The sequence below is a fragment of the Hermetia illucens genome, chromosome 6 (assembly GCF_905115235.1).
Source record: "Hermetia illucens chromosome 6, iHerIll2.2.curated.20191125, whole genome shotgun sequence".
Lineage (NCBI taxonomy): Eukaryota > Metazoa > Arthropoda > Insecta > Diptera > Stratiomyidae > Hermetia > Hermetia illucens.
The window spans coordinates 66,983,026-67,004,651 of record NC_051854.1 but is presented as its reverse complement, the minus strand read 5'-3'; the positions used below and the strand labels follow the sequence as shown (position 1 = coordinate 67,004,651).

General features: G+C 45.2%; 1 protein-coding gene across 2 annotated transcripts; it reads left to right on the top strand.

Moving 5' to 3' along the window:
• Positions 1 to 13,516: 13,516 nt before the first annotated feature.
• Positions 13,517 to 20,638, top strand: LOC119659253. Of its 2 annotated transcripts, none has more exons than XM_038067241.1 (2): positions 13,517 to 13,650; positions 20,031 to 20,638. In XM_038067241.1, the coding sequence occupies exons 1-2, from the start codon at positions 13,618 to 13,620 to the stop codon at positions 20,517 to 20,519; spliced, it is 522 nt and encodes a 173-aa protein (XP_037923169.1). In that variant the 5' UTR covers positions 13,517 to 13,617; the 3' UTR covers positions 20,520 to 20,638. The 2 variants fall into 2 exon arrangements, with proteins under 2 accessions (XP_037923169.1, XP_037923168.1); XM_038067240.1 differs by lacking the exon at positions 13,517 to 13,650 and adding an exon at positions 19,738 to 19,898.
• Positions 20,639 to 21,626: the final 988 nt, after the last annotated feature.

The window sequence follows — 21,626 nt, the reverse complement described above, 5'->3', positions numbered from 1 at the left end:
GCCGACGGGTTTTATTTGTTGTATAGTTTTTTCTGAAGAAGACAATTAGTACCGCAGTAAAAAATAAATATACGAAAGGACTTTCACTCAAACTGGTTTATAATTAGCAACACCTGCCCTACAGCGGGTCGAGATCCTGCAACATGACTTTAACAAATTCATAAATTCTTCTTCGTAAACAAACTTAGTCTATTTTGAGTGAAAATGGGTGTGCCTAGTTATGTCCAGCAGTAATATTACGACTCACGGAGTATCGCTTCGACTAAATCGATTCGAAGTCGCCCAAGAATAAGACAAGTGTAGAGGAAGAAAGGCTACTCAAGAAGTGCGGGGTGGTCCTGTGGCGCAGAGGGTTGACAACATTCGAAATTTATTTCGAATGTTGTTAACCCTGGCGTCGGCCACCCAGAACGCAGCGCCACGTCGCCTAACAATTTATGGCCCTCTCAGCAGGCGCAGTTATCTTGTAGTTACTGGTGCGGAAATTTCGGTTCTTCCCGTACCCCGACACCAGTGGCTATTCCCTCAACCTTGGAAACTTACGGCGACAAATTCCTCGCGCATTAACACGGTTACAGCCAAATGGACGTGAGTCTTGACTTGCGTAGGACGTTCCTGTGGCGATTCATCCTGGCGGATGTCAGCTTCCCCATTTTAGGCGCAGACTTCTTGTGTCACTATGGGTTGCTGATGGACTTGCGGAACAGGTCCCTTATAGACTCCACAACCAAACTTAATTCGTCAGGCAGAATCTTATCTCACCCCAACAACAATCTTTCCGTACTTTTGGAGGACATTATTGACTCGGGCGCTCTTGTAAAAGTTCAGCCAGATTACTATCGAATGTAGTCTCTCTAAACCAGTAAAGCACAATGTGCAGCACCACATTAACACTACTGGTTCCCTTTTGTTCTCAAAGGTGCGTCCTCTACCACCCCAGAAGCTGGCTATTGCGTGGAAAGAATTCGAACAATTTATGCAACAGGATATCTGCAGACCTTCAGACAGCTGCTGGTCTTCCCCACTCCATATGGTCCCTAAGCCAAAGGCCGAATGGCCCCCCTGTGGGGATTATAGAAGGCTAAAAGCACAGACTGTTCCAGACCGATATCCTATTCCGCTCATCCACGACTTTGCGCATCATCTCGCAAACTACCGCATCTTTTCGACCTTGGATTTAACCAAGGCCTATCACCAATCCCCCACCAGAAGACATTCCAAAGACGGTAATATGCACACCCTTTGGACTCTTCGAGTTCACACGGATGACTTTCGGGTTGTGCAACGCAGCGCAAACCTTTCAAAGTTTCATTCACTTGGTCCTGCGAAACCTCGACTTCTGTTTCGTATATTTGAATGATGTTTTGGTCACTTCTTCCTCAGAGTCTGAGCACTTAGCCCATCTCGAGTGCATTTTTCAACGTCTCCGTCAGGCCGGTTTAGTCCTAAACGCTGATATATGCAAAGTTTCTCCAGACACAGGTGAGATTCCTCGGCCACTTCATTTCCCCTGACGGAATACAGCCCCACCCAGACAAGGTGCAAGCGACCACAAGCTTCCGTCCGAAAGCCTCTAACGTATGCTTTGAAACAAAAGCCCGACAAAGCATCCCCTCGTCAACTTCGACACCTGAGCTTTATAAGCCAGTTCACGTGTCCGGTAAGGACAACACAGTTGCTGGCATACAAATTTCGGGAGTTGCCCATCTTCGGCTCGAACCTCTTTCTCTGCAGCGAAGACTCGGAAAAGAGACCCCGGCCAACTTTCACAAGGAAGTGTTCCACGCGGTTCACGGCTTAGCGCATCCAGGCATCAGGACAACAAATCGGCTAGTCATCGAAAAATACTTCTGGCCCTCCATGCATAAGGACGTCAACTCCTGGGTAAGAGAGTGCATCGCGCGCCAGAAGTGTAAGGTCACCAGGTATGTAAGAAAAGAAGTGGGCTAATTCCCACGCACTACCAAGCAATACCACGCCATACACCTCGACATCGTAGGCCCTTTGCGAGACTCGCACGGTTTCAAGTATTGCCTCACAATCATCGACAAGTTTACGTGATGGCCTGAGAAAATACCTCTAAAGGACATTACGGCGCAATCTTGTGCTGAAGTCGTCCTCTGTCGAGAGTGGATCCCCCGCTTTGGTGTCCCTGCAGTGATCATCACTGACCAGGGATGCAATTTGTGTCCACCCTTTTCTCGGAGTTTGTCAAACTCCAGTGGACTACGGCATACCATCCGTAATCCAATGGATTGCTGGGGCGTTGGCACCGGCTGAAAGCTGCCATTATGGCTTGCAACGATCCGCACTGGACTCAGGCCTTGCCTCTCGTCCTACTTGACCTCCGAACAACCCGCCAAGAAGAATTTGCTGCCAGCCCCGCGGAGCTGGTATACAGGGAGAACCCAAGGCTCAAAGAGACGCTTTGCCGGATGATGGGAAATGCAGTTCCAGGTTCAGTCGCTGAAACCCCTAGGTTTCATCTGAGGGCAAAGTGATATGGTGCAGCAAGGTTAACAACATTCGAAATTTATTTCGAATGTTGTAAATTTGACTGCAATTTATTTCGAATGTTGTGATTTGATGCCACCAACGGTATTCTCCGTGGCGGAGTAGACCTTGATGTCTTATTAGAAAATATTGTAAAAGAAAATAATTGAAGTTGAGCGTTTTTCACCAAAACTTGCCGCATTCATTTTTGTGTAATTTCACAGTTGAATTATAACCCACCTTATCATTTCGAGAAAACAGGAATATAATTCGAAATACAAGAAAGAAATTTCATTTGCCATTCTTTAGAGGCAAATTCGTGCAGATCTGAAAATCTTTAAATTTAAACTAATTTCGTGCATTAGTAGCGAGTATTTGTCAGAAATAATTCAAAGTACTCAAGACATTTAAACTCCTATGGAAAATGAAGGCTGCTACCATCCCCCCAGAGAAATATCTCCATGGATGTCAAAAATGGCATAATGGAAATGGAAGAACTACGTGGCCCTATTGCACACCAGCGAAACTCCTGGAAGACAGATAAAGAGTAACTGTGGAAAAAGCACATCGCTAGTACAACCTCTAACCCAGCGCTCTCAGGCCACTAGAGGGGAAATAAACAATCGATAAAAGCAGGCGACGAAAAAACAGCGTAGATCTACCAACGAGGACGCAGCAAGAAGAATTTCGCGAGGTGGTAACCAAGCGGACCAAACAGCGTCGAAAAAAGCGAGACAACTCGACAATAACAGCTTAAGTTGAATAGTGACGGTAGTGGATCCACTGTAGCAAAGTCGAAGTCGACTACATCGGCAACATCAACAAAATAAAAAGAGCAGGAGCAAACGACGGTCAGAAGCCATTCTCATCGAGTCGAACGAAGGGAGATCTTTCGTGGAAGTTCTTCGATAAATCCGCCCAACGTCAAACCAGAAGACGCTGGGGTAAATGTTAAATCAATCTGGCGGACTCGAACCGGTGATATACTTGTCGAGTTTAAGACCGATGAGAAGAATACATTTTGCGAGACAGTCTAGAACATGCTAGGCACGATAGCAGTAGTTTCCAGCCTAGAACCCGTGTGCATCTTTGAAATAAGGAATCTGGATTGTCTCCCTAATACGAAGGAATTGGAGGAAGCGACAAAAAGGGATTACCTCGATACGAAGAACCTTAAGGTTAAGGGGGTTACGTCTGTCAACTCAAGAGGACAAAAATTCGTCTACTACTTTCATGAATGCATGATTTTGAAAATGTACATCCTTTTCTGACAGCAAGCTGAGAACTCTGTTGATAGCTGCGGCCTAGATGAGCACGGCGCACTGGAACACCATTACCTTGAAAAAGTACGAAAAATATAGCGTAGTGTGCGCCGTGGTAAAAAGGGTTCTAATATTTTGCGACTGTATTACGTGGTTCGGGGCCGGCGGTAATATAGATCGCTTTTGTTTGGCAGATATGATTTCAAGAGGCGGTCAGTAGGGGAGACAAGTTCACCGTGTCCATTTGCCTCTTCAAGAATCGATGATACTGGACAATAACAGCTCGAACTACTCCAACGTAACCCAGGGTAGACACCGCAGATACATGGAAATGGCCACTTCATCGGGGGTGTTTCCTTTTTCATAACCAACACCAAGTGAACGCAGAGTATAGTTGTTGTGTTGTTGTAAACTCCTCGAAATTTGGAACCATCTTTACCTCATCGAACACCCAATTTAACTGCAAAATCGCTGATTTCACATCCCCTTTCCGTAGGACCCCAAATTACGATGTAATGACCGGAATGAATTTCCAAGTAACACTGTCTTTTGCGGTTACCACTGTGATCTTTTCCGATGCTACTACTATTACCTCCACAACTTTGGTCGCCGGCGTGTTTGTGGATAGTCAAGATTACACGGGAAAGTCATCCAGATCAAGAATTTCTAATTAAATTAATTAATTTAATTTCAATTTATTTAAAAACGGATGGCGCGAAGCTCTCTTCTTCGGCTCTCTAGTGCTCTTTCCACTTTGTTGCTACAACTTGCATCGCTTCGTTACCCGCGAAACAAAATGTCCATAGACAAAACGAAGGCTATTCTGTCAATACCTGCCGGAACCCGGCAGCATGGTTCCACCTGCTCGAGGTAAAATTTACTTTAGTCGGCGTCACGATGAACTCGAAATGCAGGCCTAACAATTTAGGCCCCCTTGAGCCGGCTGCCCTACCTAAAAAATATAGACGCAGAAGTGTCGATTATTCCCGCATCCAGGAATCATCGACTAAGGTTGCAAATCTTAAAACTCGCGGTAGCAAATTGCTCTTCGATTCGCACTTATGACTACAGGCAAATAGATATGAGCGTAGGACTTCGACGAACGTTTTCTTGATGCTTCGTCTTAGCACTCCCATCTTAGGCGCAGACTTCTTGTGCCACTTCGAATGGCTAGTTGATCTGCGTAGTAGATCCTTCATGGACCTCACAACCTCTCTTGATTCATCAAAAAAAATCTTTGGACCAGTTACACATGATGTTCAACATCACATCAACACCCTTTCTTTTCTAAGTTGCGTCTATTATCCCCGCAGAAGCTTGCAGTTGCGCGGAAAAAGAAGAAGTTCTTTATTAGAGTATTTTTAGACCTTTGGATAGCTATTAGTCGTTGCCACCCCATAGTGGCAAGCTAGTGGCGATTACAGACGTCTAAGTGCCCAAACGATTTCAGACCAACATGCCATTCTACTCATTGAAAATTTTGCGCACCATATCGCAAATTGCCCTATTTTCTCGATCTTGGACTTGGTCATATATCGCCGTATATCACGAGATCCCTTGCAACTCCCCAAAACATTCCAAAAATGGCATTATGTATACATTTCAGACTGTTCCATTTTACTGGGATAACGCACTGAGCAATGTGACGCAAACCTCTCAAATATTCAGGTTATATGTGCAACGAAATCATCAATTTTATTTCGCATCCTGGTCGGACCCTCCTTAGAATCTGAACATTTAGAGCATCTTGACTGCAATTTTCAACGTTTCCTTGAGAACGATAATACAAACTTCTTACATGTTAGATTCCTCGGTCACCTAATATACATCTAAAGGACTGAATGGCATTACTGCACAATGTTGTGCCCAAGCCCTCTATCGAGAGTATCCACGAGGATGCTCGAAAGATGGAACGGGACGCTGAAATCCGCCATAATCGCCCAAAACGACCTTTCTTGGTCGCAAGTCCTACCGCTCGTCCTACTTGCTTCCCAGACAGCCAATCACGAAGAATTTGCTGCAAGCCCCGCGGTGTTCATATACGAAGAAAACCTGAGATTCCCCAGCAACCCTGTACTCGTTAAGTCGAGCTCTAATACCACCGGAGTTTTTTGCGCCTGCTCAACGCAATGACGAAGCTGAAGCCGCCATCATCAGCCAACCACGAGAAAAAGGTACCGGACGTGTTCAGAGATCTCGACTCCTGCACGGACGACCTAATTAAAACGAACGCCTCCCGGAGATTGCTACTGCCACGTTATGAGATCCTCGAGCGAGGTCCGCACCATTTCAACCTCGACATCGGAGGAACCTTCCTGGCCTGGCTAAAACAACAGAATGAGCAGCGTGCGACGCGTTCGTCTTAAATTGCAGTAACCAAGCTAAGGGACCCATACGTTGGGTTTTTTGAGAAACATTTACATACTTCCGTATCCTTTTTCTTTTTTGAAACTGAAAACTAATTACAATACAATACATGAATCTTCAAAATGATGCCGCATATTGCGATACTTTGTTGAATACTTTGAAAATAGTGCCTGTGAGGGGTCATGTCCCTTAGAGCGTTATAAAATTTGTCATGTCACCAGTTAAACGTTAAAAGATACCATAATAGTATGGGGCATTATATTACAATAGTATCTGAATATACATAATTTGAAGAATGATGAGTATAATGGATTTATATTTCCGTGAGGGATTTAGGTCCAATACCTGTAATTGACAATTTTATGGGAACTACAACCACCCGCTCGAGACACCAAATTTCTTTGATTTCTTACGACAATGGCTCATAGTTCACCTCCTTCTCTACGTATTTGTGTTCGATGTTGCTGTTATGAGGGATACCCACATCAATAATATACACGGAGCGACCCATCTTGTCAACCAATACATGCTGTAAGCAGAACTATCAAATATTGTTTCCGGCTCATATCGATAAACCGGGCATGTTCCCGTGATTAGTCCATGTTTGTATGCAAGGTTTTGATGTATAACCTTACATACAGCATTATGCCTGGTGATGTATTGCACCGGTGCCATAAGAGCGCAGCCAGAAATGAAATGATCCAACGTCTCTAACTACGAACCACACATTCGGCACTGGTCGTTCCCCACCCATTCTTTCATAATGAGCTTTTTATAAGCTCGGGTGGCGACCACGCCGTCCTGAATTGCACATATGAACCCCTCCGTCTCAGCAAAGAGCTCTCCAGCACACAGCCATCTGTTCGACAAATGCAAATCGACAAATGACTGCCAAAGACAATTCACGTGTTTACCGTGCATTGCCTTCGACTTCCATTCATCAATCCGCTCTTGGTCCGACTTCACCCCACTCAGAGGATTGAAAGATCGATCTTTCAAGTTAAGTGCAGTCAGCCCACAGTCTGCCTTACAAACAGTCGCATACAAGGTAATCGCCTGCTCTTCGCTGTAAAAATAAGCGCGCAGCGAGTCGACTTGGCGATAATGGAATGCCGCCACGTCGACCATGCCTCTTCCTCCGATGTCATGAGGCAGGTTCATCTGCTTCACGGCAGAGTTTGGATGATGCATTCGGAATTTGGACATAGTTGCCCGTATCCGCCACTGTACGTTTTCCAGATCGGTCTTCGTCCACGGCATATTCCGAATGCATGAGGCAGTGAAGGGATAGCGAATACATTCAACGCGCATATTTTATTCTTCCCCGAGAGATACGATTTCAGTACGAGCTTTACACGTCGCAGGAATTCGGACAGCAGAACATCCTTCAGATCACCAACTTGAGCATGGATTCCTTGCAGAATTCCTAGGTACTGGTAGAAGTCTGTCTCAGTCATAGCTTCGATGTGGAGCTCACCAATGATATGTCCGGCATGTGGCTCGTGAAGACTTTTGCGGATGGCTTGCATTCGACACTTGTCTAATCCAAACTCCATCCGTATATCACGGCTGAACATTTCGACTATTCGCAATAGACTTCTAAGATGGTCGTCAGTACCAGCATACAGCTTGATATCGTCTAAGTACATCAAGTGTGTCAGTTCGAACTGGAAAATGCCCCTCCGTATACGGATGGGCTCTGAGGTATTAGCACCCTAAGATGTACGCACTGATAAGGTGGTATGCCACCCTTCCATGACTGTTGCCTAAAACTTTATTAGTTTAGGATCAATGCGATATATGTAGGACATCAATTAGCCAGGTATGCGGGACGTTATCGAAAGCCTTGGCATAATCAATATAGGAACTAAAGAGGTTTCTTTGGGCTCTAGTTTTTTGCCCTACAACTACCGAGTCGATAATAAGTTGATCTTTGCAACCCCTTAACCCAACTCAGCAGCGCTTCTGCTCCTCGGACAGAATGTCGTTGGTCTCGAGGTGCGCATTGACCTTTCCACTAATAATGGACGTAACGAATTTGTAGAGGGTTGATAAGCAAGTAATCGCTCTTGTGTGTGCGGAATCCTGCACCGTGTCCTTTTTAGGGATAAGATAGGTAATGCCAGTGAGAAAGGATGGAAATTCCTCCGGCCGAATCATAACCTGATTTATACTGTGTGCCAGCCGACTGTGTACGTTGGTAAATTTCTTATACCAGAAATTCTGCATCCGATCCAGACCTAGACCCCTCGAGTTCTTCTAGCTGTTTATGGCTCGTCGAACTTCCTCTACCGTAACATCGGCAAAATTCATGCCAGGCGCATTGGCATGGCCTTCGGCGGTGATTCACTCAGCATGGTGGGCGGGTAACCCCTAAAGTCCACCTCAATACTCTTCCGCTCTGTTGGGATTCGTTGAGAGATCTGAAAAAGCTCCGCTGGTTCCTCGCGTATGTTGCATTCTGGACACGTCTGAAATGACTTTCGCCATGGCGTCGTAACCCACTGCACAGAAAGTTTCTCCTTTAGTGTGTCCAGAATTTCAACTACGGATGCCTCACTGGGGATGGCATAGTTTATGTAAACCCTCTGCACTTTATTTCTCACCCATCTGCTAGCATTGCCAATGCTGATCTGAATCAGTCTATGTCTATGTCAATGCCCTGCCTCAGTGAGCCCCGCCGACATTCCAGACGAATTTTCCATGGTGAATCTCTTTGGTCACTCAAACCAATAACACAAAAGCGAATCTTCTGACCGTGTAATCTGACAGCCGCAACTGCACCACAATACACAAGTGATTGTAGTTGCAGCAGCGACATATCAGCACACAGTCGAGATGCAATCTCATCATTGATATGAGATAGAATTTACGCAGTTGCTGGAGATGCATAGAGCCTGGGAGTACCTGGTATATGCAAAGGATCCATTTCCTAGAATTCTATACACGCTCTTTGGAATTCGCCCCGAACCTCAGCGGAAACCTCAATTGGACGGTGGAGAAGAGTGCTGTGGGGAGTACTGAAACTGTTGCCTGCAGTGCGGCGTGGTATTGTTGATACCGCCGCATCTGTCGCCATCGACTCTTCGTCAGCATTTTCCGCGGTGACCTCAAGTCGAACACGCTCTCTGATAATTGCCGGGATTGTGTCGATGCGAGTTATAAAGCGGTACTGGTCTGCGACTCTCTGCACAGTCACATGCACGAATTGCGGGAAACGCTCGACGATTCTCTGGTGCAAGAAGGGGCGGTAAGATGTTGTACCCACCCCCGCCATTATTTCATAGTAGGAGCGAATGATGAAGAGGTTCATTTCTTCAGTCCACTTCATCCGCTGCCGACGCTAACCTGCTGAAGTGGCGAAATGGCTGCCGCAGGCGGAGCAGTGCTCCTGGTCGTCATGGCGCCTAGACGTCGAACCGCCCCACGACTAGCGGTTTCGACGCTATCCATTACAGGAGCTCGACCCAGTCACCAAGTCAAACGATTCCCGCCGATTATCCGTACCGGACCTCAAAATCTTCTTCTTCTCATTTTTGGTGATGCATTTTATCCCTAGATGCAAGGTGTGGAAATAGCTTTCTCAGTGAGTAATCTGCAAGACTCCAGAGTTCCTGAACTTTCCTCACCTACTCCCTGAGACGCTGCGGTGGCGTACAGCCACCATGGACTTATATTATTAGTTAATTCCTAAAAAGGCAGACGATTGTTATTACGAAAGCAAAATGATTCAAGGGCAAAGCAGAATGAAATTGTTGGCAGAAATGGGGATGCGGTATCGAATTCGGTGTTCATTGTATCGCAGCGAACTTTGTTAAGGACTTCTGATAACGCTACAATGTTATAATAAAACCAATCCCATTAGCCGTTTCCTCAACATAGAACTTTTTGGCAATTGGAACTGCACATCAGTGATAATTAGCATCTATTTAAGTTGGCTTCAAAATGCAAATATTTTCCGCTTTTTAAACGATCAGAACAGAAATTATAATCTCATCTATTTTAAATGGTTTTGGTTTTATTCAAACATTCTGACTTGTGTTATTCGGACTTTATTTTCAAACAGTTTCAAGTTTCCAGTTTGGATTTTTGGATTTTTCTCGTCCTTTTGATTTCAAACTCTACATCGAATTATTATGGAAGGCCTTATCAGAGGTGGTCAAAGGGTAGTATAGGTCCCGGGGCGAAACGTGGATTGGTACCCACGATGGAGCATAAAACCTGGGAAATGCCTGCTGAACCAACACCAACAGCTCTACTACCAAACCCTATCTCCACCTCCACGTGGTGACCGCTGGGAGCTCTTTCTTGACGAAAAGCTGCAGACGGAGAAGGATGAAGGCGAGTCTCCCGCGCCTAAAAACGGGACAAATTGTACCAACTGGTCCTCCAGGTTGGGGGTTGGGTAGGGCTGACAACCCTACACGGAAAACAACCGTTACGAAGCCACAACAGGAGCCTCAGATAGGACGGATATTAAAACGACGGACCCGGCAACGACAAAGGAACAACGATTTGCGCATTTTCTCATGGAACGTGCGCTCCCTGTACAGAGATGAAGCTGATAAGCAGCTAGCCGATACCCTGTCCCAATACAGGGCTGATGTAACTGCGTTGCAAGAGATGCGATGGACAGGGACCGGTTTCCTGGAGAAGAGCCACTACACCATATATTATAGCGGCCATCCAGTAAACCATGTGCTCGGAGTAGGTTTCTTAGTCAGCCAAAAAATGAAACCTGCTGTTATCGGCTTTGAAAGTATAAGCGAACGGCTATGCACTCTGCGCTTGCGAGGCAAGTTTAGAAATATAAGCCTCATAAACGTTCACGCTCCTACAGAGGAGACTGCAGAGTCGGAGAAGGATACCTTCTACGAGGCAGTAGAAAGAACCCTCGAAGCCTGTCCCATATATGATATCAAAATCATACTTGGGGATTTTAACAGCCAAGTAGGGAAGGAGCCCGTATTCAGGCGATACGTTGGCTCCCATAGCTTACACGAAAAAACAAATGATAACGGACTGCGGACTATTCAATTAGCAGGGTCACACGAAATGGTTGTTGGAAGTACCTGGTTTGCGCGGAAAGCGGTCCACAAACATACGTGGGCCTCTCCAGACGGGACCACTTTCAACCAAATTGACCACGTGTTGATCGAACGCCGCCACCTCTCAGCCTTGATGAATGTCAGAACATATAGGGGGGCCAATATAGACTCGGATCACTATCTCGTTGGCATGGTGCTCCGAGCTCGAATAACAATACCACCTAGAATCCCCTCTGACAATCAGGTGAGAGTGAACACTGAAGCCATCCACAACACAACCCTCCGCGACACCTATAAGAGGGAAATGGATGCCGCAATAACCGCAGTCAATAGAGGACCTGGAGATGAAGCATCAACTAATGATCTTCACAACCACCTGAAGAACGTTATCATGGATACGGCCACAAATATACTTGGCCCCAGCCGCAAAAGGAGTCGGAACGGCTGGTTTGACGATGAATGTAAGCTAGCAACGGAACGGAAGAATGCCGCATACCGAGTAATGTTGCATTCTCAAAGAACGCGAGCACGCGCAGAAACTTATCACGAACTCCGTCGAGCGGAGAAGCGACTTCACAGACGGAAAAAGGAAGCCTGGGAGAACCAACAAGTCTGTGAACTAGAAAAGTACAGGGAGCAACCGCACCAGGCGCGGAAGTTTTACCAACAAGTCAGCAGGATGAAGCCTTATACACCTCGATGCTCATCCTGCCGAGACAAAGAGGGAAATCTGATTTCCGACAGAATGGGGATATTAGAGCGATGGGTTGAGTACTTTGATGAGCTACTGAACAACCAGAACATCGGCGAGTTGGAGGTCCCGCCAACTGAAGACGACGGACAAATACTGCCACCACCAAGTTTAGGAGAAACAGTCCGTGCAATTCATCGGCTAAAAAATCATAAGTCGCCAGGAGCCGATGGAATTACAGCCGAATTGGTTAAATATGGAGGCGACCAGTTACACCAAGTGGTTCATCAACTTGTGCTCAAGGTATGGAACAGCGAATCAATGCCTGACGATTGGCAGCGAGGCATAATCTGTCTCATACATAAAAAGGGAGATATCACACAGTGCAGCAATTATAGAGGTATCACGTTGCTGAGTACCATCTATAAGATATTCTCCACTATCTTGCTAGGCCGGATAGCCCCATACGCCCAGAACATCATTGGCCCATATCAAAGAGGCTTCACTCCAGGCAAATCAGCAACAGATCAGATTTTCTCTCTGCGGCAGGCGATGGAAAAACTGTTGGAATATGGACAACAGTTGCACCATCTGTTCATCGACTTTAAAGCCGCCTATGATAGCATAGCCAGGGTAAAACTGTACACGGCCATGAGGGAATTCGGTATCCCGACGAAATTAATAAGACTGACTAGGCTGACCCTGACCAATGTGCGAGGCCAGATAAAAGCAGCAGGATCACTCTCAAGACCATTCGACATCAACAACGGTCTACGACAAGGGGATGCGCTATCATGCGTCCTCTTTAACCTGGCCCTCGAGAAGGTGATCCGTGATGCTGAAGTGAATGCAAGAGGTACGATCCTCTTCAAGTCCACCCAACTACTGGCCTATGCTGACGATATCGACATCATGGGAAGAACCACCCGAGACGTTCAAACTGCCTTCATCCAGATCGAGCAGGCGGCGCGAGATCTTGGGCTGCACATCAATGAAGGCAAGACAAAATACATGGTGGCAACGTCAGCACCGAAGACGAATCAACCAACAACATCAAACCGCACTGGTCAAACACAAACACGAACAAGAATAAGGATAGGGGAATACAACTTTGAGACCGTTGACAATTTCTCCTATCTAGGGTCGAAAATCACAACCGATAACAACTACGATGATGAAATCCGCGCACGGTTGTTGTCAGCCAACAGAGCCTACTTCAGCTTACAAAGACTGTTCCGCTCGAAACGTCTCACCATAGGGTCAAAGCTCTTACTGTACAGGACTATGATCTTGCCAGTCCTCATGTATTCCTCGGAAACTTGGGTTCTTAGCAAGAAAAATTGCGAACTCTTGGCCGCGTTCGAGAGAAGAATCCTCCGAAGAATTTTTGGCCCCCTACATGAGGATGGACGATTCCGTAGCCTACACAATGACGAAATCTATGAGCGATACCATGACCGTCCGGTTGTGGATAAAATCCGGCTCAATAGGTTACGGTGGGCGGGTCACTTAATCCGTATGGATGAAGATGATCCCACCCGGAAAGTCTATAAGGGCAATATCTATGGTAGGAAAAGAAGACGAGGCAGACCCTGCCTAAGATGGAGCGATGGCGTGGGCCAGGACGCCAGACAGCTTTTAGGGATATCGAATTGGTGGACCTCGGCGCAAAACCGGGATGTCTGGAGTTCCTTATTAAGGCAGGCCTAGACCGGATACCGGTTGTTGCGCCGTTGATGATGATGATGTCTTTTTCATGATGTGGACATTTTTGTCGTTAGCACGTAAGGTGGGTATTTTTGATAATCCTGAATCCCCTAGTTCTAGATCCATATTAAGAAACGTTCTTCTGAGAGTGGCACAATACAAATCGATCTTTGACCTTTTTAGGAATGCATACAGATAGAAATATAATACTTAGCATTCGACATGAACAAATCGACAAATCGATATCAACATGTTTTCTAGTTTTTTTAATGATACCTTTTTTTGATCTCAAATTTGATCTTCTACAAACCTTGGTGAATCCTACATCGGGCATAGAACTCACAAGATGGGGTCTTACCCAAACCTCAAGAAACTTTTTCAACTCATCAATTTTAATTTGTGAAATTGAACGCTTGTCTAGAGCAAACTTGTTTCTGAAAATGTTTGGCGAGGCCGCCAAGAAAATGACAAACTTCACATTGGCATGCCCTTTACCAGCTGGAGTATATTTTCTCAGGTTTGGCATGGACGAGTTAAAAAGGATGTTTCCTGGACGTTTATTATATCAACAAAACACACATTTATTGGTAGGCAAAAACAAAAAGGAAATTACACGTCGTTTGGACAAGTCTCGTTCAACTTTCAAATAAAGCACTATTGCTAGTATCACCGGCAACCAAAGGTCGTTATCGATTGCCTATTATATAATTTTCCGAAATAAATATAACAAAAGCAAGAAAAATCATTAAAATTACTTCTGTTAGTGTTGATAGTAAACTTTTTTGGAGACTTTGGAGGGTTCGAATTCTAGCGTGATTCATTGCTCTTTGCGATTGCCCAAGGACGAGAACGGCCTATTTAAGGCATGAGTGCTACAATTGCGGTTCCATCTTCATAAAAAAGATATTTTGGAGGTAATGCCTATCCATAAACTTACTACTATCGATCAGGTGTCGCTTGTGCCCAAAATATGTCAACAAGCCTCGCTTGTGCCTGCAATATGCCAAACATGCTCAGTTAACCAGCATCGTTCTCCGTCTACGATTTCTGAAAGGCATTCCGAGCAGATTATGGCACTTACTGGTCTCGGGAAGAGTGGGACCGCAGAATCTATAGGACAAGTTCACCCAGTCACCATATCGGGAAGCAAGGACTTCACAAATCTAATCTTGGCAACACTCGGACCAGAACTTTCTTCGTTAAAAGATCTCCTAGGACTGCTGATGAAACATGGCTTTGCACAATATTGGATGAGGAATTGTGCATCGAGGGCTGCAAATATGAAGCATTATCCCTACGTTTCCACAGGTCAAAATCTTATAGATATTTCAATTTGTCCAGCGTGCTACGGATGGTTGTTTCGTAACCATGAGTAAAATGGAAATATTGCATATAGTTAAAAGGGAATGAATTTCAGACTATGGCTGAATAAAAACGCAAAATCAATAAAACAACGACAACATAAGAATAAAATGCATACGTATACAGGCAATTCCCTTTTCTTAAACTGCCAACACCACCCTCCTCCACAGTTTAGCATTTCATCCTAGCAAACTCAATTTCCATACCACATTCCCATACTACTTTATACAAACAGCCAGTCCCCACTTCGGTAATTAAGTCTTGTGAGTCTGTAGATATTTCCCCTTTAGATAAAGATGCAGTAAAAACAAGTCGGGAAGCCGGAAACTTGACGCTTCAGGTATAAAAGGTTCTGTGTTTCTCGAGTCAATGTTATCAGTCAATGGAGAAATACGTAATGAAATTGCTTTACGCATTAACGCAACCTGGATGAAAAGGCATTCCACAACTGGTGTTCTTTGTAATCGACGTATCAGCGAACCTTTCAAATCTATGGTAAAATTTACCCCAATGTCGTCCGTCCTGTCGCTTTCTATTGTTCTGAGTGTTGGCCAACTATAAAAGACAATGAATGGCGTTTTGCGGTAATGGAAACGAAGATGTTGCGTTGGACTAGTGGCGTGACACGTTTTGATCACATCCGAAATGAGGTGCTCAGAGGTGGCGGTGAGGAAGATGGGGCGGCAACCCTGTCGGCCAAACCAAAACCAAGTGGCCGAGGAGAACCTCCGTAGTGGTGGCACCGGGAGACGCTGTATTCACTTTGGCTTGCCGGCCGTGATGCAGTAGGCGAATGCTCCAAAGGCCTAATCAGGGGGATCAGACCCGAGTCTGCACGGGGACTCATCTGAAGTTGCAAATTGGTCACGAAACCTTACCAGGGGTATACTGGTACCATGGGAACCGGGAAAGCCCCTGGACTCACATACTTCGGGTGAACTCCCGTTGTATGTGAGTACAGTTCGGTTGTTTGCGGTTGGCCCCCTAGTGGGAGCGTCATGGGGGTTGTTGGTTATGTTCAAGCGAGAAGAGATCTTCGGGCCTCGGCGTGCTGTTGCGTTTCAACACGGGTGCCGTACTCCTTAGTTCGGTAGAGATTTAGGTAGTTCTTGCATGCACCAGTATGAATGCTAAGTCATGCACTTGGTATAGACTGGTACCGTTGTTGCTTGTCACAGCGGGGCTCTGATTGTGGCCACAAAATCAATCAGTGTCTTAAGAAGACCGTGGGATTAAGTCGTCCAGACAGGTGCTCACGTAAAACCCTCAAGGACTCACATTCGAAAGGAGGATATCCGCCATCGATATAGGGTTGCACCGATCACGAAAAACTGCAGGAGAGGCGTCTTCGATGGTATGATCATCTAATTGACGCTAAGGAGAATTCACTTGCCAAAGTTGGTCTGAACATCGAAGCCGATTATTTTATTTATAGGCTTTGAAAATATAAACGAAAGGCTATGCAATCTGCGTTTGCGAGGCAAGTTTAAAAATATAAGCTTCATAAACGTTCACACCCCTGCAGAGGAGACTGCAGAGTCGGAGAAGGATACCTTCTACGAGGCAGTAGAACGAACCCTCGAAGTATTTCCCAAGTATGATCTCAAAATCATACTTGGGGATTTTAACAGCCAAGTAGGAACGGAGCCCGTATTCAGGCGATACGTTGGCTCTCATAGGTTACATAGAGATACCAATGATAACGGACTGCGGATTTTTCAAATAGCAGTGTCACATGAAGTGGTTGTTGGAACTACCTGGTTTGCGCGGAGAGCGGTCCATAAACAAACGCAGGCCTCTCCAGATGGGACCGCTTTCAACCAAATCGACCACGCGTTGATCGAACGCCGCCACCTTTCAACCTTGATAAATGTAAGAGCATATAAGTGGGCCAATATAAACTCGGATCACTATCTCGTTGACATGGTGCTCCGAGCTCGAATAATATATAATACCACCCAGAATCCCCTCTGACAATCAGATGAGAGTTAACACTGAAGCCATCAACAACACAGCCCACCGTAACATTTAGAAGGTGAACATGGATGCCGCAATAATCGCAGTCAACAGAGATCCTGCAGATGAAGCATCAACAAATGATCTTCACAATCACCTGAAGAACGTTATCATAACTACGGATACAAACATAATTGGCCCCAGCCGCAAAAAGAGTAGAAACGGCCTGTTTGACGATGAATGTAAGCCAGCTACTGAAAAGAAGAATGCAGCATACCGAGTAATGCTGCATTCTCAAAGGACGCGGACACGCGCGGAGACTTATCATCACCTTCGTCGAGCGGAGAAGCGACTTCACGGATGGAAAAATGGAGCTCAAAAAGTATATGGAGCAACCGCACCAGGCGTGAAAGTTTTACCAACAAGTCAGCAAGATAAAGCCTTACACACCACAATGCTCATTTTGCCGGGAAAAAGAAGGAAATCTGATTTCCGACACAATGAGCATATTTAAGTGATGGATTGAGTAGTTTGATGAACTACTGAACAACCAGAACATCGGCAAGTTGGAGGCTCCGCCAACTGAAGACGACGGACAAATACTGCCACCACTAAGTATAGAAGAAACAGTCCGTGCAATTCATCAACTTAAAAATCATAACTCGCCAGGAGCCGATGGAATTACAGCCGAATTGGGTAAATATGGAGGTGGTTCATCAACTTGGGCTCAAGGTGTCGGACAGCAAACCAATGTCTGTCGACTGGCAACGGGGCATTATCTGTCGCATAAATAAAAAGGAAGATATTACACACTACAGCAATTATAGAGGTATCACGTTGCTGAGCACCATCTATAAAATATTCTCTTCTATCGTGCTAGGCCGGATAGCCCCATACGTCCAGAACATCATTGGCCCATACCAAAGAGGCTTCACTGCAGACAAATCAGCAACAGATCAGATTTTCTCTGTGCAGCAAGTAATGGAGAAACTGTTGGAATATGGACATCAGTTGCACCATATTTTAATCGACTTTAGAGCCGGCTATGACGCCAGGGTAAAAGTGTACACGGCCATCAGAGAATTCGGTATCCCAACAAAATTTATAAAACTGACTAGGCTGACTAATATGCGAGGCCAGATAAAACCAGCAGGATCACTCTCAAGGCCATTCAACATTAACAACGGTCTACGACAAGGGGATGCCCTATCATGCGTCCTCTTCAACCTGCCCCGGGAGAAAGTGATTCGCGATACCTATGTAAATGCGAGAGGCACTATCCTCTTCAACTCTACCCAACTACTGGTCTATGCTGACGATATTGACATCAAGGGAAGAACAACCCGAGATGTACAGTCTGCTTTCATCCAGATCGAGCAGGCGGCGCGAGATCTTCGGCTGCACATTATTGAAGGCAAGACGAAGTACATGGTGGCAACGCCAGCGCCAATCGAATAGAACGAAGAACGTTGAATCGCACTGGTCAAACGGGAAGAATAAAGATAAGAGACTACAACTTTGAGACCGTTGAAGATTTCTCCTATCTAGGGTCGAAAATCACAACCGATAACAGCTACGATGATGAAATCCGCGCACGGTTGTTGGCAGCCAACAGAGCCTATTTCAGCTTATGAAAACTGTTTCGCTCGAAACATCTCACCATAGGGTCAAAGCTCTTACTGTACAAGAAAATGATCACTTAATCCGTATGGATGAGGATGATCCCCCCGGAAAGTCTATAAGCGCAATATCTATGGTAGAAAAAGAGCACGATTCAGACAGTGCCTGAGATGGAGCGATGGCATAGGTCACGACGCTTTTAGGGATATCGAATTGGTGAACCTCGGCGGAAAACCGGGATGTCTGTTCGCAGTCGCATGCGTGAAAATGATATATCTTTTCGGTCTACTTTAAAAGCAAACTTTTGTTAGCTGAAAAACACGATGAAAAACGACTCAACTGGGGAAGAGAAAATTTAGATCGAGATTGTAGTTGTCTTCTCTGTCGAAAGCTTGGACAAGTAAGCATAATAGGTTACTTCAACGTACCGTAAAACACCCTGTAAAAGTTGGGATGCTTCTGCCAAAGTGAATTTGGTTGTCTTTTTGTGTTCACCGGTATTTTAAATGCTGAAAGAAAGAAAGATTTATCAAAAATGCCTAATGAGGTCTGCAAAAAAGCTTTTTGGGGCAGACACAACAACCTCGGTACTGCAAGAAGACAGTGATCCAAAATATCGCAGTAAATTGTGCAGTGACTGGAAACGGCAAAATAATAGGGCGTGGCCGGCAATGTCTCCAGATGCGAACCCAATAGAAAATGTGTGGTCCTACATTAAAGTGCGATTAAGTGGAAGGTCAGTATTCACGGAGAAGCAACTGTGTTATCAAATTATGAAGATAAGGGGATCTTTACCATCGGATTACGCGGAAAATTTCATCAAAGATATGGAAAAAAGGTGTGAGGCTATAATAAATAATGACGGCGATTGGACAAATTATTGAGTAACTGCGCAATAGCCAACATTATGTACTTGGGTAAAATGTTTGGTCAAAAATTGTCTGATTTATTTTTTCTGAATAATCGCAGCCACATTCTTGTTGAACAGACTGTAACCTCCTAGAAATGATCAATGCACATTTCGGGTTTGTACTGATCGGCTGATAACACTGCATTACTAAAACCAATCCCATTAGTCGCTTCTTCAACATTTAGCCCGTTTTGAAATGCGAAAAATTTCCGCTTTTTAACCAACCCGGACTGAAATTATAATCTCATCTATTTTAGGCGATAGAAAATTATTTTGGCTTTATTTAAGCATTTTGGCTCGCTTTATTCGGACATCGCCGTCTCTCTGAACCGTTTCAAGTTTTTCTAGGTTTAATTTTTGGCCAATTCAAATTTCTCATCCCATTGTCTCGAAACTAACATATTTATCAAATGATTATGGAAGGCCTCATCAGATATTTCGTCGTTTTCATGATGTGGTTGTCGCCGTCTTTAGCTCGTAGGGTACGTATTTTTGACAACCGTGAATCCCTTAGTTCCAAGTCGATATTACGAAACATATTGGTTTGTTGCCTCCCAGTTCCTATGCTACCTTCTTACAGTTACACAATTTAAATCGATTTTTGATTTTTTTAGGAATGCATGCGGGGAGAACTACTTAGCATGCGACATGAACAAATCGGTGGATATGTCAACATATTTTCTACTTTTCTTAATGAAACTTTTGCTGAGGGCAAAATTGATCTTTTTCAAACTTTGGTGAATCCTACATTGGGCATAGAACTCACAAGATGGGGTCTTGTCGAAAGCTCAACAAACCTTTTCAACTCATCAATTTTAATTTGTGAAATTGAACGCATGTCTAGAGTAAATTTGTTTACGAAAGTGTTCGGTGAGGTCGTCAAGAAAATGACTAATTTCACGTTGACATGCCCTTTACCAGCTGGAGTATATTTTGTTAGGCTTGGCGTGGACGACTTGAAAAGGATCTTTCCCCTACGTTTATTATATCGAGAAAACACATTTTTAACGGCACTTGCCCAATTTTATGAGCAAAAACAAAAAGGAGATTATACCTTGTTTGGACAAGCTTTGTTCAACTTTCAAATAAAGCGCTATTGCTAATATCACCTGCGAGGAAAATAGTAAAAAGGGCGTTGTCGAATGGTCATTATACTATTTTCTTAAATAAATAAAACAAAAGCAACAAAAAACATAGTAAACATTGTTTAAAATAACCTTTCCAATTGTTACAATGCCAAGATATGAATGAGTGCCTGAGTCAAATCACACCACACCACATTGCCTCCTACAGTGCACTGTAGTCTACCTGACCTGATCTAATTGGATTGTCGCGCCAACGATAATTATTATCATTACATTAGGATGGATGATTGCGTAATCGACATAGCGACGAAATCTGATGCCATGCCATGATGGGGTAGGTAGGTATCAGTGGCCGCTCCGAGGGTCCAATTAGCGCTCTGGTGCGCCGTTTTGATGCCACAAACTTCAAAGACCTGCTGTTATGGGAGCAGGGAGGCAGAGTCTAGCCGGCTCGGATCTGCACAGCCAACCCGTAGCATTCACGAAAGAAAGCAGCTCTCCCACCCTGCAGCTAGAAATCTCTCTGAAGTCTCCAAAGGATGGTTTGCCCAGTGTCCGTAGCCTGAATCTAGCTAGAGCTGGGCAATCGCAGAGAAAGTGCATGAGGGTTTCCCTCCCTTCTCCGCAGCTCCGGCAATGCCAATTGTAGGGTATGCCGAACCTAGCGGCATGGTCCCCTATGGGCCAGTGCCTCGTGCAGACCGCCGTAATCTTGAATGCATTTGCACAGTAGCTCTCGTGATCGGGCTATGGTATAAACGGGCCAAATTCTCCTTGACTTGGCGCAGTTCGTGAGCGTTCGCCATCTTAACTCCACGGCTCCTAGGTAGTGCGAGTAGCCTCGGCCACGACAGTCGCCAGTGCAACACCGGCTGCATTCGCCGAAGGATTGCCAAGAGCAGAGCTTTGCCTGGCCAATCCGTCAGCCCGCTCATTCCCCTCTATGTTCCTATGACGAGGAACTCAGAGGAGGATGACCCTGAGTGTGTCGCCCAGATGGTTCAGCGCGTCTCTGTACTGCCCCACCAGCCTGGAAGATGTGTCGCTGAGTACAAAGCCTTGATGGCCGCTTGGCTGTCGGTCAGAATGGCTATGTTACGCTTGGAACTCGAATCTCGCTCTAGC